The sequence below is a fragment of the Pteropus medius genome, unplaced genomic scaffold (assembly GCF_902729225.1).
Source record: "Pteropus medius unplaced genomic scaffold, Ma_sr-lr_union100, whole genome shotgun sequence".
Taxonomy (NCBI): domain Eukaryota; kingdom Metazoa; phylum Chordata; class Mammalia; order Chiroptera; family Pteropodidae; genus Pteropus; species Pteropus medius.
Window position 1 is genome coordinate 23,638,737 of NW_024349800.1, and position 13,515 is coordinate 23,652,251.

The 13,515-nt window shown below is 34.2% G+C and overlaps 1 protein-coding gene across 9 annotated transcripts in view; it reads left to right on the plus strand.

Moving 5' to 3' along the window:
- Positions 1-13,515, plus strand: part of WDPCP (WD repeat containing planar cell polarity effector) — a 331,453-nt gene that overhangs the window by 88,600 nt on the left and 229,338 nt on the right. For all 9 annotated transcript variants that reach the window (XM_039887008.1, XM_039887009.1, XM_039887011.1 and 6 more), the window contains exon 7: positions 11,513-11,627. In XM_039887008.1, the coding sequence (XP_039742942.1) occupies positions 11,513-11,627 (115 nt within the window). The remainder of the gene's footprint in view (positions 1-11,512; positions 11,628-13,515) is intronic.

Consider the following 13,515-nt stretch of genomic DNA (forward strand, 5'->3'; position numbering starts at 1 on the left):
AATTTAAAAAATTTTATTTTGGCTATTAACCCCTTGTCAGATATGTGATTTGCAAATATTTTCTCTCATTCTGTAGGATACCTTTTCACCCTGTTGTATCTTTTGATGCACAAGAGTTTTAAAGTTCTGGAGTCCCATTTTTCTGTTTTTGTTGTCTATGCTTTTGGTATCATATCCAAGAAATCATTGTCAAATCCAATACCATGAGACTTTTCCTCTATGGTTTCTTGGAGTTTTATACATTTCAGTCTAAGTGTAGGTCTTTAATCCATTTTGAGTTGTTTTTGGGCATAGTGTGAGATAAGGTTCCATTTTCATTCTTTTACATGTGGATATTCAGTTTTCTCAGCATCATTTGTTGAAGAGACTGTCCTTTCCCCATTGAATGGTCTTGGTTCTCTTGTTGAAGATCCTTTGACCATAGTTGTGAGGCTTTATTTCTGGGCTCTCTACTCTGATCCATTGGTTTATAGGTCTTTCTTTATGCCAGTAGTGCACTGTTTTGATTACTGTGGCTTTATAATATATTTTGAAATCAGGAAGTGTGAGTCCTCTAACTTTGTTCTTTTTCAAAATTGTTTTGGCTATTTGGGATCTCTTGAGATTCACAATCAACTTTTAAATAAACTCAACTCTTTTTTTATTTAAACAAAAAGCACGATTCCTATTCATCTCAGGTACCACCAGGTACCGCCATGTCTTAATCTCTTTCCTTCAAAATCAAATTTCTCAAAAAAATTGTCTCTATTTGTAGCCTCTATTTCCTTACTATATTCACTCAGCAACTTCAATCAACTTCAATACTGCTTTTCTCTTGATTATTACACTGAGAAACTTTCACTAAAGTTGCAAAAAAATCCCCCAAAACATAAAAACAAAAACCCACTCCATACTGAATCTGATAGTTTTTTTTAAAGGAATATCTTAATTATATAGGAAGACTTAACATTGTTCTTGACACTCCATTGTTCTTGACATACTTTTTCTGTTAGTTCCCATAACACTGTGCTCTTCCAGTATTTTTTTTTCTACCTCTCTGACATTCTTCTCTGTCTCCTGTTCAGGCCCATGTTCCTTTCCTCTGTCCTTAAAAATGTTGGAATTCCTCAAGGCCCAATTCTAAGACCTCTCCTCTTCACTCTAAACTGCTGGATTATCAAATTTATATTGATAGCTTCAGTGGCTTCTCTCTAGAGCTCTGACCTCTCACCTATGCTCCAAATCCATAGGTCCAGCTGCCTACTTATATCTCCCCGTGGGCACCTCCAAAATATTTCAAACACACAGTATCTTTTAAATGGGACCCAGAGCCCCTACCTGTTTCTCCTCCACCATTTCAATCTCAGTGAATGGAAATTCACTTACAGAAACCAGAAACCTAGAGGCCACCTTTTTATCCTTGAAATTATCCTCTTCTTTATCCAACACCATTTCCCCCTCACCCACACCCACACACACATCCAACTAATCTCTGATGCTTTTAAATTTTATCTATTAAGTCTTTATCACATTTGCCACACACTCTCCATCCCTTTGCTTATAACTTTAGTCAGAGCCACCTCACTTCTCTTTTTTTTAGACTACTTCAGCACTTCCTAACTGTTCTACCTGCTTCCATTTTTTTTTTTTTCCTATCAGTCTGTCCTTCACCCTGTAAAACCTTTCTACAACTCTGAAGAATAGATAGGAAGCTGGAAACTGATTAACAAGGGCAGGGGTAGAGGAACACAGGTGGAGAGATACAGGAATAGGAGCAAGACTTAATTGTATACCTTTGTATGATTTGTTGTTGTTTTCTTTTGGAACTTCATAAGTATAGTATCTTCTCCAAAAATTAAATCAGTGAATTGAATTTTTAAATTATAGCATCACACTATTTTTAAGATGAAGGTTAAACTGGACTGGTCTCAATCTACTTAGCCTTTTTAATTTCATGTCTTAGTATACGCTTTCATTCTCAGTGCCCAGCCACATTGGGCTCCTGTCAATGCCTTAGGCTTGACATCTTTCTCTTGCTTCAGGGCCTTTGCACAAATTGTTCCTAGCTCAGCCTAAAATGCCCTTTGGTCTTCATTTCACTGAAGTAACACATTCTTATCTTTAGATCACCGTACCACTTCTTAAGGGAAGCCTTCCCTGACAAACTTTATCCTCTATTATGTGCTGTTATAATACCAAGTACTTTTTGGCACTCACTGCAGTTCCCATTTTACATTTATTGTGTGACTAATTACTATTTACCTCATCGATTTGACTGAAAGTTCCAAGAGGGCAAGGACTGTGCCTGGTTCTGTTAAAGAGCAAAATTATAAACTGGAAAGAGAAGTTGTAAAACTCATTGCTTAATAGTTTATGATAGATTTTTATTTTTAAAGATATTTGTGAGTTTATATTTCTAACTCAGCAAAAAGCGGTAGTAACAATCTAACAGTATTTATCCTTAGAAATTCCTGCTATGCTTAAACCCACCATAGTACCTTGTGTTGATGAGTTAGGAAGATATCCCATTGTATGTTAAGGGTGAGTGTATATGTGTGTGTGTGTTTAAATGACCTCAGGAAGTGCTATTATCAGTCTTCAAAAGGAGACTATTATATACAAGTTCTAAGATTACTTTTTTGGAACATTACCAAAGATTCGTATTTTCATGGACTATGCTTTGGAAAATGCTCTTTTATATTTATGCTATATTTGTGTGCATTATAGGGATAGAGAAGTGGAAGGTGTCAAGGGCATGTTTTGAATGTGGTCCTAGTAAAAGTGAATGGAAAAAGAGGTAAATTAAAAATGATAGAGCTAAGAAAAATTAAAGGAAGAGAATCAGAATTTACTGGTCAATTTGAAGTCTATTGAGTAAAAGTGAGCAATTAAAAATAGTAATCTCAAACCAAAGGAACTGAAAGAAGATTTAATGGTCATTTTTATTCCCCTTTTAATGTTTTAAAATTTAAAATAATTAAAATTATCCCTGACTACTGTAAAATAGCATACAATACAAACAGATGTATAGTAAAAATAAAAGTATCCCCCTGCCTCAAGCCCATTCTCCTCTCTGTGGTAACCACAGTCAACAGTTTGGTTTATGTTCTTCTTCCATTGTTTTATAAGCACTTATCTGTGTATATGTATGTATACACATATATTTTCTAAATAAATGAAATCACTATGCAAATTGTTCTGTAACTTGCTTCATGTAACAATATATAACACACCTGTCAATGATCTACATCTACCTTCTTATTTTTAGTAGATATTAATCTACCACACTTTTCAATTGTTAGGAATAATCTTTTTAGTAAATAAACGGGACATGGGTGGACAATCTAAAGAGTATCTTAAATTTTTTTGTAATTGAAATTGCAGGGGAGAGGGACCCAGCTCAGTTTACTACTTGATCTTTTTAATAAGGAGCCATTATTGTTCATGTTCAGTGTGATTCAAAATCTCTCCTCAGAAACACAGCATGTGGCATAAAAGCATCTCTATAAAATAATAATATGTTCATGGACAAATATTTTAAGAGCTACTTCTTGATTTTTGAAAAGTTTTATACCAAATAACACATGAAAAGTAAAAAACCATCCATAATCCCAATTTTTAAAAAATTCAAAGGTAAGAAGCTAAAGTTCAGGCCTCTAGGTTTTCCAGTTTCATCTCTTTGTGGTACCTAATATCAAGTTTGGCGCATATTCTTACATTTTCTTGTGTTTATAAAGAACATTTCTATATGTATATATGTACAGATACCACAACTGCTTTTTCCCTAATAAAATGGGATGATGCTATTCATATAGATCTGCAACTTAAAAAAAATTTCTCCCTACTTCAACAGTGTATCATGGACTTGGGCATAAAATTTCTGATTAATTAAACTTATCTATCTTTTATGTTATCTTCATTTGTTTTCTTGTACTAACAGCATTCACGATATCTAAACTCAGAAGCAACTGATTTATTAACTGTCATGGCAATTTATTAATTTACAGTATGAGATATATCTAGCATCACAGACCTTGCTCATTTGCTTGGGGCATTCCCACCTGATGGATGAATTACTCAAGAGACTAAATTATAGATAAGAAGATTGATTGGTGAGCTGTGAATTGGAACGAAAGCAAGGAGGTGTTCTTACAGGATATTTCTATCAAGCTATGGTAGCTCTCCGACTTGCCCTGGGGTTCTTTCTGTCTTGACAAATGTCATTAGTCATCAGAGTCATAGCTCTGAACATGGTTAGAGACATATGGAACAGGCTTCCTCTAGGCTCCTGATCTGAACTGTGCACTTCCCACTACTCCATTTAAGATATCTGACCAGATCCTCATTCATTACTTTGTCTATATGTGAAAAAAGTGTTGATTAGAATTTGAGGAGTACCCAAATCTGCTTGATGGAGATATGGAAAACACCTTTGCTTGCACAGCAACTTATTTACAAGCTCTCTCTTCAGGTGAGCCTCTGTGGAAGTGGCTAACATAGAGATTGTGACAATCACAGCATCTCCAGACATTGCCAGATGTTCACCCCAGTTTTGGAACCATTGGTTTAGAGGGAGATTGGTTTAGAGTAAAGAAAGAGCTAAAGAGAGGAAAACCGGATAGGATATTGCATGGACGTCAACTGAGAAGAGTTAAGGATATTAATTCCTCAGCATCTGGGAGAAAAAACGTAGCATTTGTCCTATGTCTTAGTCTCTACTTTCCCACTAATTATGAGATCTTTGATTAGTTACTTTACCCTCCTGTTTGTGAAATTAGTATGAGGATTAACCTTGTTACTATCATTTTGTAACTTGTGTACTTATTACATATCAGAGTTGTGCTAGCATTTTACATGCATTATAGAGATAGTGTGTACAAAAGTCCTCTGTAAATTATAAAATTTTCTACAAAAGTAATGTGTTACCTAGCATGTTTTCTTGTTCAATTCTTACCACATCTTTTTTCCCTTTAGATCTTTAAAATTACTGGCAAATAAAAGATTTACCTTTATGAATTTGACTATGTTATAAATTATAAATATATTTTTAAGAATGATCACTTTTATGTAATTATGCATAATTATTATATAACAAAAATTACATACATTGCATATAGAATAATCACATCAATTACATTTATATAAAATTTAGCATATATGTATACGTAAATTCAGCATACATATATATATGCTGGATTTAATATAACAAATAGAGATTACAGTGTAGCATCACTCATTTTACAATGAAAATAAGTGAGAAAATGAGATTTCTTAAATTGAAATAGACTTAGCAGGTAAATTTCCAGCCATGTGTCTATTCCATATATTGAAGAAGATCACATAATTCTTTGGGAAACCACATCGTTAACACTTCTCTATCCAGAAAAAATATGTTTGTTTTTTATTCTTTTGTTTTTTGCCCGTAAGTCAGTTCCTTATAGGGAGTCAATTAAATATTTTTATCCTTCTTTTAAGTACATTCAAATTTACTTTTGTCTAATGGATTAGTCAGGCACGGTTTACTTCTATACCCAATGTTTACCTAATAAAGGAATAAATTACAGAAATTATGTTATCTTCCTTCTAGCAGGTTATCTTCTAAAATGATCAGTGACTACTTTTCATTATAGATTTCCCTAATGTAAAATTGTCTGTAGTTCTCAGAATTTCTCCATAATTTATTGCATGGTGTGGACTGGGGGGTAGAGTTGGGGGAGGTGTTGGTTACCATCATAATGCAAATTCACTAGGCCTTCAGGGGAATGGCTCTGTAATACTTTAAATATTTGCTTCTGCCTTAAAGATCATTTCAAGGGTCCTAATACTTTGTTGCCTCTCTGGACTGTAAGGTTTAGCACCCACTCCCTCTCATGTGTCTCCTAATGACTTCATGGGATCAGTCTTGGCTGCCTGTCCATAACTTAACTCTCAAATCAGGGATTGAACCTATCACCTATTGTTAATACTGACCCTGCTTGCCTTTAGTTTTCATTTCTTCCCAGATGAGATAAATAATCACATGAATTTGGGATAATTTTCTTAACCACGAGAATAATGAATTCAATGGAATTGTTTGTGATCACTATTATAAAATAGCTCATTCACAAATGCTTAGTGCACCAGTTCTTTTTCAATACCTGAAACCAACTGACATGTATTCCTCTTTTTTATGGGTCCTGAACTACCTCTTTGAGGAAGCAGTCATCTATCCTAACCAAAACCTCCACTTCTGAGATTAGGTCTTTTACCATATTCTATATATATTCTACCAAAATGTGTCTGTCTTATTCATCATTGTGTTCCCATCCATATACATAACATATAGGAGGTACTTACATATTTTTGACCTACTGAATGAATGATACTCAGATTATTGTGGTTATTTATGTTTTGTTTTGATTAATGATGTCATCTTATATAATTTCCTTTCAGTGCCATTTCACTTCCAATTAAGTACTCACTCAGTCTAAGTATTGTAGACTCCAGGGTTAAGAGAAACCAATTTAAAGAGCCATCTGAAGACCATGGGAATCATTTTCTAACTTCTTAAAGAGAAAGCACACCTTTGCATGAGTTTATTGAAGAAAATGAGAAAATGATAAAGTCAATCAAAAGAAACATGATCAGAGCAGAAATAACAAGGAAAGATACTTTCTGTATGGGAGGGTCTTCGAGAAAAGGAAAAGTTTCAATTCCTATTTTTGTGTTAGTTGTCTTCTGCACAAAGAACAACATTAAAATTGGAACAATGTTGGGGAACCCCATGGGCCCTCACATTGATTCATTCTGTGGATATCTTCTCATGTTCAGATCTGCTCTGGAGGTGCTTCCATTTGCATCTTTGCTTGCTCTTTTTTATTCTTTGAGTTGTCACAGTTAATGGAATAAGGCAATATCTTAATGCCCTTTTTCCTTCTTGTCCTGCCAAATCTTACATAAGTCCTTTCCATTTTGGAGGGCTTAAGAACTAACCTTTTGGGTAAACAGGAGGAAGCACTTTCCTGTCTGGGCTGGAATTTTTTTTTTTTTTTTTTTTTTGAGATTCAGACTATTATTTTCCTAATTCTAGTTATCTCCATTACCATATCCAGAAGTATCTTTGGCATCATTACTTGGAACTTTATGCTTTCCCATAGGCTGTTTTATAAAAATGCATTAATTAGCTTATTAGTTTATATCTTCTATTACAAAATCTGGTGTCAGGGATACCTCTTGACTGCCAGAGATCTGAAATGATGGACATACATTGATCCTAATGAGTACCCAAACTAGGTGTCAGTAAGAGGGATAACCTGATCTTTTAATACCTCTAAAGACTAGAAATACCCCAGAGCCCAAACCTTGGACCTTTTCTCTCTTTCCACTCTTTTTATTTTTTCTTAAACAGCAGGAATTTATTTTGTCACAGTTCTAGAGGATAGAAGTCCAAGACCAGGGTGCCATCAGAGTTGGTTTCTGGTAATACCTCTCTTCCTGTATTGTAGACAATTGTCTTCTTGCTGTGTTATCATATGACCTTTTTTCTGTGTGTGAGCATGGCGGGGGGTGGGAGGTGGGGTCAGGAGAGAGACAGAGAGAGCGTGAGAGCAAGCTAGTGAGGGAGTGAGCGTGAGACAGAGAGCTATCTGGTGTCTCTTCCTCTTATAAGAACTCAGTCAGATTGGATTAGGGCATCACCCATATGATCTCTCCACTCATTTTTTAAGGAGAGCTTATTCAGTTCCATGTCTTTAAACACTACCTCTATATTGTTGATGACTCTCAAATATTTATTTCCAGCCCTCACTTCACCCTGAACTTCAGACTCATTTCTGATTGTCTACTTGATATCTCTCCTTGTATATCCATAGACACTTGAATGAAGCATGTCCAAAACCAAACTCTTGATTCTCCTGAGGTATTCCTGTCTCAGTAATCCCAGTTGCTGAGACCAAACACCTTTGAGGTTTTCTCTTTTATACCATATCTAGTCTTTCAGAAAGTCCTGGTTGATTCCCTTTAATATATATATATATATGTATGTATATGTATAATATATATATATTTAAATATATATATATCTCTCAAATCTGTCAACATATAATTTACTTTAGCATTGCCATTGTAGTCCAGGCCATCATCATTTCTCATTTAGACCACTGCAGTAGCCTCCTAATGGTCTCCTTGCTTCTACTCTTGCCCTGATTCCTCCTTTAAAACACAGATTATAATTCTCTACTGCTTAAAACGCAATGGCTTCTCATCCAAAAAGGTCCCACCTGACCTGGCCCCTGACTATCACTCTGATTTTGTTCTCTATGAATCGTTCTCTCACTTCCCTCCAGCTATATTAGCCTAGCTTTCTTTAGTCATCCCAGGCACGTTCTGAGCTTGGAGTTTTTCCATTTGCTCTTCTCTGCCTCAAACTTCTTTTCCCCCAGGTAATCAAAGCTAGTTTCTTCACTTTATTTGCATCTGTACTCAAATGTCATCTCCTTAGAGAGGCCTTTTTATTTCTTTATTAGTAATCCTACTTAAAACAGCATCTTCCTGAAATCTCCATTCTTATTAGGCTTTATTTTTCTCTCTACTTCTTATTGCTATCTGACATATTAAAACTATTTGTTTATTGCCTGTGCCCACACTCAAATGCAAGTTCCCTTAGGGGAGTAAAGGCAAGCTCATTGGCTGTTTCGTTCACTGCTATATCTTCAGCACCTAGAATAGGGCCTGACTCATACAAATTACTATTTGTGAAATAAATGAATGAATGTATGAATAAGTGGCTGAACCTGACCTTTGAGAAAGATTATGAAGGAATGCCCAAGCTCACTTGGCAGGATCCATAGTCCTCAAATCACTGCCCCTATCTCCACGTGTAGATTAGTTATCTGTTGATGTATGCATACTTTCCTGCTGCACATTGACACATCCCTTTCAAATTCTTTCCAGCTTAAATTCCTTCTTTTACCTACTCTCACTTTTACCATCTCCATCCCATAAATGTGGTTTTTTAGAATTTCATAAATAGAAATTTCATACATAGAAAACGTAAAGAGAAGAATGTGTTCAAAGATGGCATAGTGTGAACACTTTATATGAGTAGTGGTTGAATAATAATAATAGTAATTGCAAACATTTACTGTGTGCCAGGTATTATTCTAAACACTGTGAAGAGTTACTTAATCCTCATCCTATGAAGTAGGTACTATTTAGTCTCTGTTCAAATGAGGAAATGAAGTTACAGAGAGGTTAAGTAACTCCCCTACGGTCACACAGCTAATAAGAGGTAGAGCCAGTGCTGATTCCGATTTCAGAGTCCATGTTTTCAACTACTGTTATTTTAAAAAATATTTTTAAAAAGTGCTATTGCAGAAGAACTGGGAATACTATAGAGATTCTAAGAAGGCAGTGTTAGCCTTCACCTTAATTGTCGCCACCTCCTTCTTAATACCCCTCCCTCCATTTTACCCAGTATATACTCCTATAAAAATAAGACCATTAACAGCACTTTATTACATTATTTACTTGTATCTCTACCTCTCTGTTAACCTATATTTAACTTAAGAATTACATTTGATTCACTTTGAGCCACTAGATTAGTTTAGTACTTAAATATATAATCAACATTCAGTTTTTGTTGAATGAAAGAAAAATAAATAATCTTTAAATTGACTAGAACTGTCCAATGGTGGAATAGCTTTTCCATAAGGTAATGAGTTCCTGGTCACTGGCAGTATTCACACATGGATTGGATGCGTGAAGGGATGCTGCAGGTTTCCTTCCAGCTATGAACTATCTGATCTTGTGATGAGTTAATTATTCTTTCTGTAAACATTAAGTTAGCACCTACTGTGTGTCTAGCATTTTTCTAGACACTGAAGATATAAAGATAAAAGTGGCCTAGCCAGTATCCATAAAGAGGTAGTAGTCTCTGGATAATTAAGAGGTGCTCAAGAGTATAGTTGTAAAGTTTTAGTAGATTGAAATTGATCTTTTCTATTTATTTTTGAGATGTTTTGAATAAATGCAGAAAGGAAGAAAAAGCAATTACAAGGAGGAGAACTAAATTTGAAAGATGACCCTAAAATTACCTTCCTGAGAAAGGAGAATTTAGGAAGTGAAGACCACATGCTATATTCTTAATGGGGAAATTCCCCAAAAGGGAAATATCAATGTTTCCAATGAAAGTATAGTACAAGGCTTGATGTAATTCAGTAAAGAAAGTAATTTGAAATTCTTGGAACAAACGTACTTTCTCCTAAACCAATAAAGATGATGAAGTCCTGCCCCTTCCTCCTCCTTTAGGAACATTAACATGAAATGTATAGTCCATTAAGTCACGTCGTTCTCAAGACTTAAGAGGAAGCTTTATGGTGACTAGGACAAGGATTCTAACAAGTACAAAGGGACCTTCAGTTTCTTTTCTGATTTATGTGTCTGAAATATATTAGGCAGTGGAGGAGTAGTGGTCTCTGTGTTACCATCATCTCTCATGCCGCTCATCTTTCACATGTGTCCAAATATGTTTTGACACGGAATCATCCTCTCTAGCTGGGACATGATGCCTGAATAGGTGGAGAAATTCCCTGTTTTGTTTAAAATCATAGTTGTCTTTGGGTTTGGCTGGCATGTTCATGATAAGTTTACTGACAATTGGTTTTTTTTTTCTCTTATACCATATGCTTTTCCATGATTCATCTGTTTTGAGTCTGTTGCCTTGAAGGTGAAACAATTTCTTCCAATGTTGATATTTCATATTCTCATAGATAAGCATACACATATGCATAGCCCTTTCAGAAGTTTTAAACATTTGGAGATGAATGAATTATGCTGCCACAAATGGAAAAGAGTAGTATGAAATCATAATGGCAATATTCAGTCATCTTTTGTTGGGTGGTTGGGTGAGCACTGATTTTGATAAAGCCCATGTACTTTACTTTATTTCTTCATCTCTTCTTGAGAAATTGTTTCTGGTATTTATTTATGAATTTTAAAATTTAACATTTTACTTTAATTGCCTTGATTTAATGTATTTAACATTTTAGATGGACAGGATCTTTATTTGTAGAAATGGGGTTTAAATTCCAAATAAATCATTAACATTTGTTCTTTATATTGTAATGGTGGCATTTTTTTCTATAATGTACAGCATAAACTATTCAAACCTCAAGAAATCTTTTAATTTCTGATATAAATAGTACTCTTTCAAAATATATTAATAGACTATATTACATTTCAGAACACAATGAAAAGTAGTTATTTCTGCATGGGTACTGTCTAAGTATTTAGAAGATTAGACTTCTAATAAACATGGATTAAATTAGATTTCTGCATAGATTTAATCAATACACCTGTTGTGTTGCATCATTTAACCACCTGTATATCTTTTTACTTGGAATGTCAATGATTGTTTTTGATGAAGAAAAACTATAACTTCATGGTATATGTGCATTTGTAAATATATGTATAAGTTAAATATTTGGAGAGATTTTTAAAAGATTCTAATCCTCAGTATATCTTCCTCCCTCTCTCCCCCTTTACCTGGTTTTAGCTCCTCTTTGGTTCAGGTGTGCTGGTGTCCCTAAGCCTTTCTGGGCCGCAGCTGGAGAAAGTGATGATTGACAGGAGCCTGGTAGGGAAGCTCATCTCAGACTCCATCAGTGATGGTAATTACCACTATGTGCAAATCAATTGCTTAGATTAACAGTGGGACAGAAGAAATAGTGTGTCAACAGGTAGACTAATTATTACCACTGGGGACTTGCAAACACAAGTAATTGCTTGTAATAGCATAGTTACAGCCCTTGGGACCAATACAAGTTTTGACTAATATTTAATATCAAAGTTTTGGTCATGTGTTAGGCTCATATTCTGAATATTTTTTACTTTTTTCCTTAAAAAATGTGAACATATTTTTGAAATAGGTATTTTTTTGGTGTGTTCCTTCAAAATTAGTTCCCTATTGTTGACATTTCAAATATTTTTCATTTTCAGATTTTGAATAAATAACCCAAATGTGTTAACACAGCCACCAGTAAAAAAAAAAATTGTCTTTTGCTTCTTAGGAACATTCTTTGTTACCAAAGTCTATGAATATTAACTTTTGAGAGAGTTTGGGCAATATTTCTTTCTTTTTAAAAAAATTATAGTTGACATACAATATTATATTAGTTTCAGATGTACAACATAGTGATTGGGCAGTATTTCTAAATATCAAAAATCATTGCCAAATATACTACACAAATCTGGAACCTATTTAGTGATGCCCCAGTAGTATATAATTGCTCCAAAGCAATTATAAGATTATAAGATTTTAAACCAGCTATTGAAAAGGTAGGATACTGACATTTATTGAGCCCTAAAAGGCTCTATGCTGTACCAACCTACCTATTTTAATTCAAAAATCTGTCTTTTATAAGATGTACTTATTTCTGCTTTATAGAAAAGGAAATTACAGCTGAGATACTATGGAACATGCCCACAAATGAGATACTAAGGAACAGCTCAAAAATTACTGAACTGAGATTTGAACCCAGGTTCTAGCTGTACAACCCATTTTCTTTCCACTATACTATGCTGACTCCTGAAGTTTTAAGATTATATACTTTTATTCACAGTAAAAGATCTAGAAAACAGATTGCATTATCGTTAGAGATTGAAAATTGTCTTGATTAATCAAAGGAAAGTATGGTCGATTAGAAAGGACAGAGGTGAAAATTCAGAAACGTTCCTTCTCCTCAGTGCTCTCACTAGCCACCTCTGAATAAATCAGACCCAATTTCATCATCTTGAAGAAAAACATTCTGTAGGATGGCTATAATTAGCAACAGTACTGATAATAATAAGCTGGGGGTAGGATTGTAAGTGTGCCATTTCTTCTTCCTCGTAGAAGTATGGTGCTCAGGAAACTTCCTTATAGAAGAGACTTCATTTTCATATGTCTAATAATTGACCCCTTCATTGATACCGCAATAAAATAGTGGCTGTAATGATTTTATCATATCGATGCACCTTTGTAAGAATTAAAAGGAGACTTCTAATACTATTCGTGTCTCTCAGATTTTTTTTTTACTTGTATCTTTTATTTATACCTGAAATAATACATTCTCATGAGACCATAACAATATAATTTCTTGGCAGTTCTCCAGATTCTCCTGTAATTGTGTAGATCTACCATTGGTCACTGTTTGCACAATGAGAGGTGTAGAAGTAAAGAAAATATATAAAACATTCAATAATTTCTTTATGCTAGGAATAACATAAAACATTTCTCAATTATTTTTAACAATACTTTTATATAATATTAATAGCCTTTTATGTAACCCATAAAAATTATCTACCTACTCATATGCTTTAGAAATAAAGCTGTAGAAATTTTTTGCTAATCTTCCTTATTAAATATTAATTTATATAATGCACATATTGGGAATAATATGCTTTATTTCATTCACCTTGTTAAAAAGGTTTATTGATGAAAAATTTAAAAAAAAAAAAACATTGGTGGAGAACACTGATCTGTAGCCTTTAATAAATCTAATTTATTCTCAGATGGTT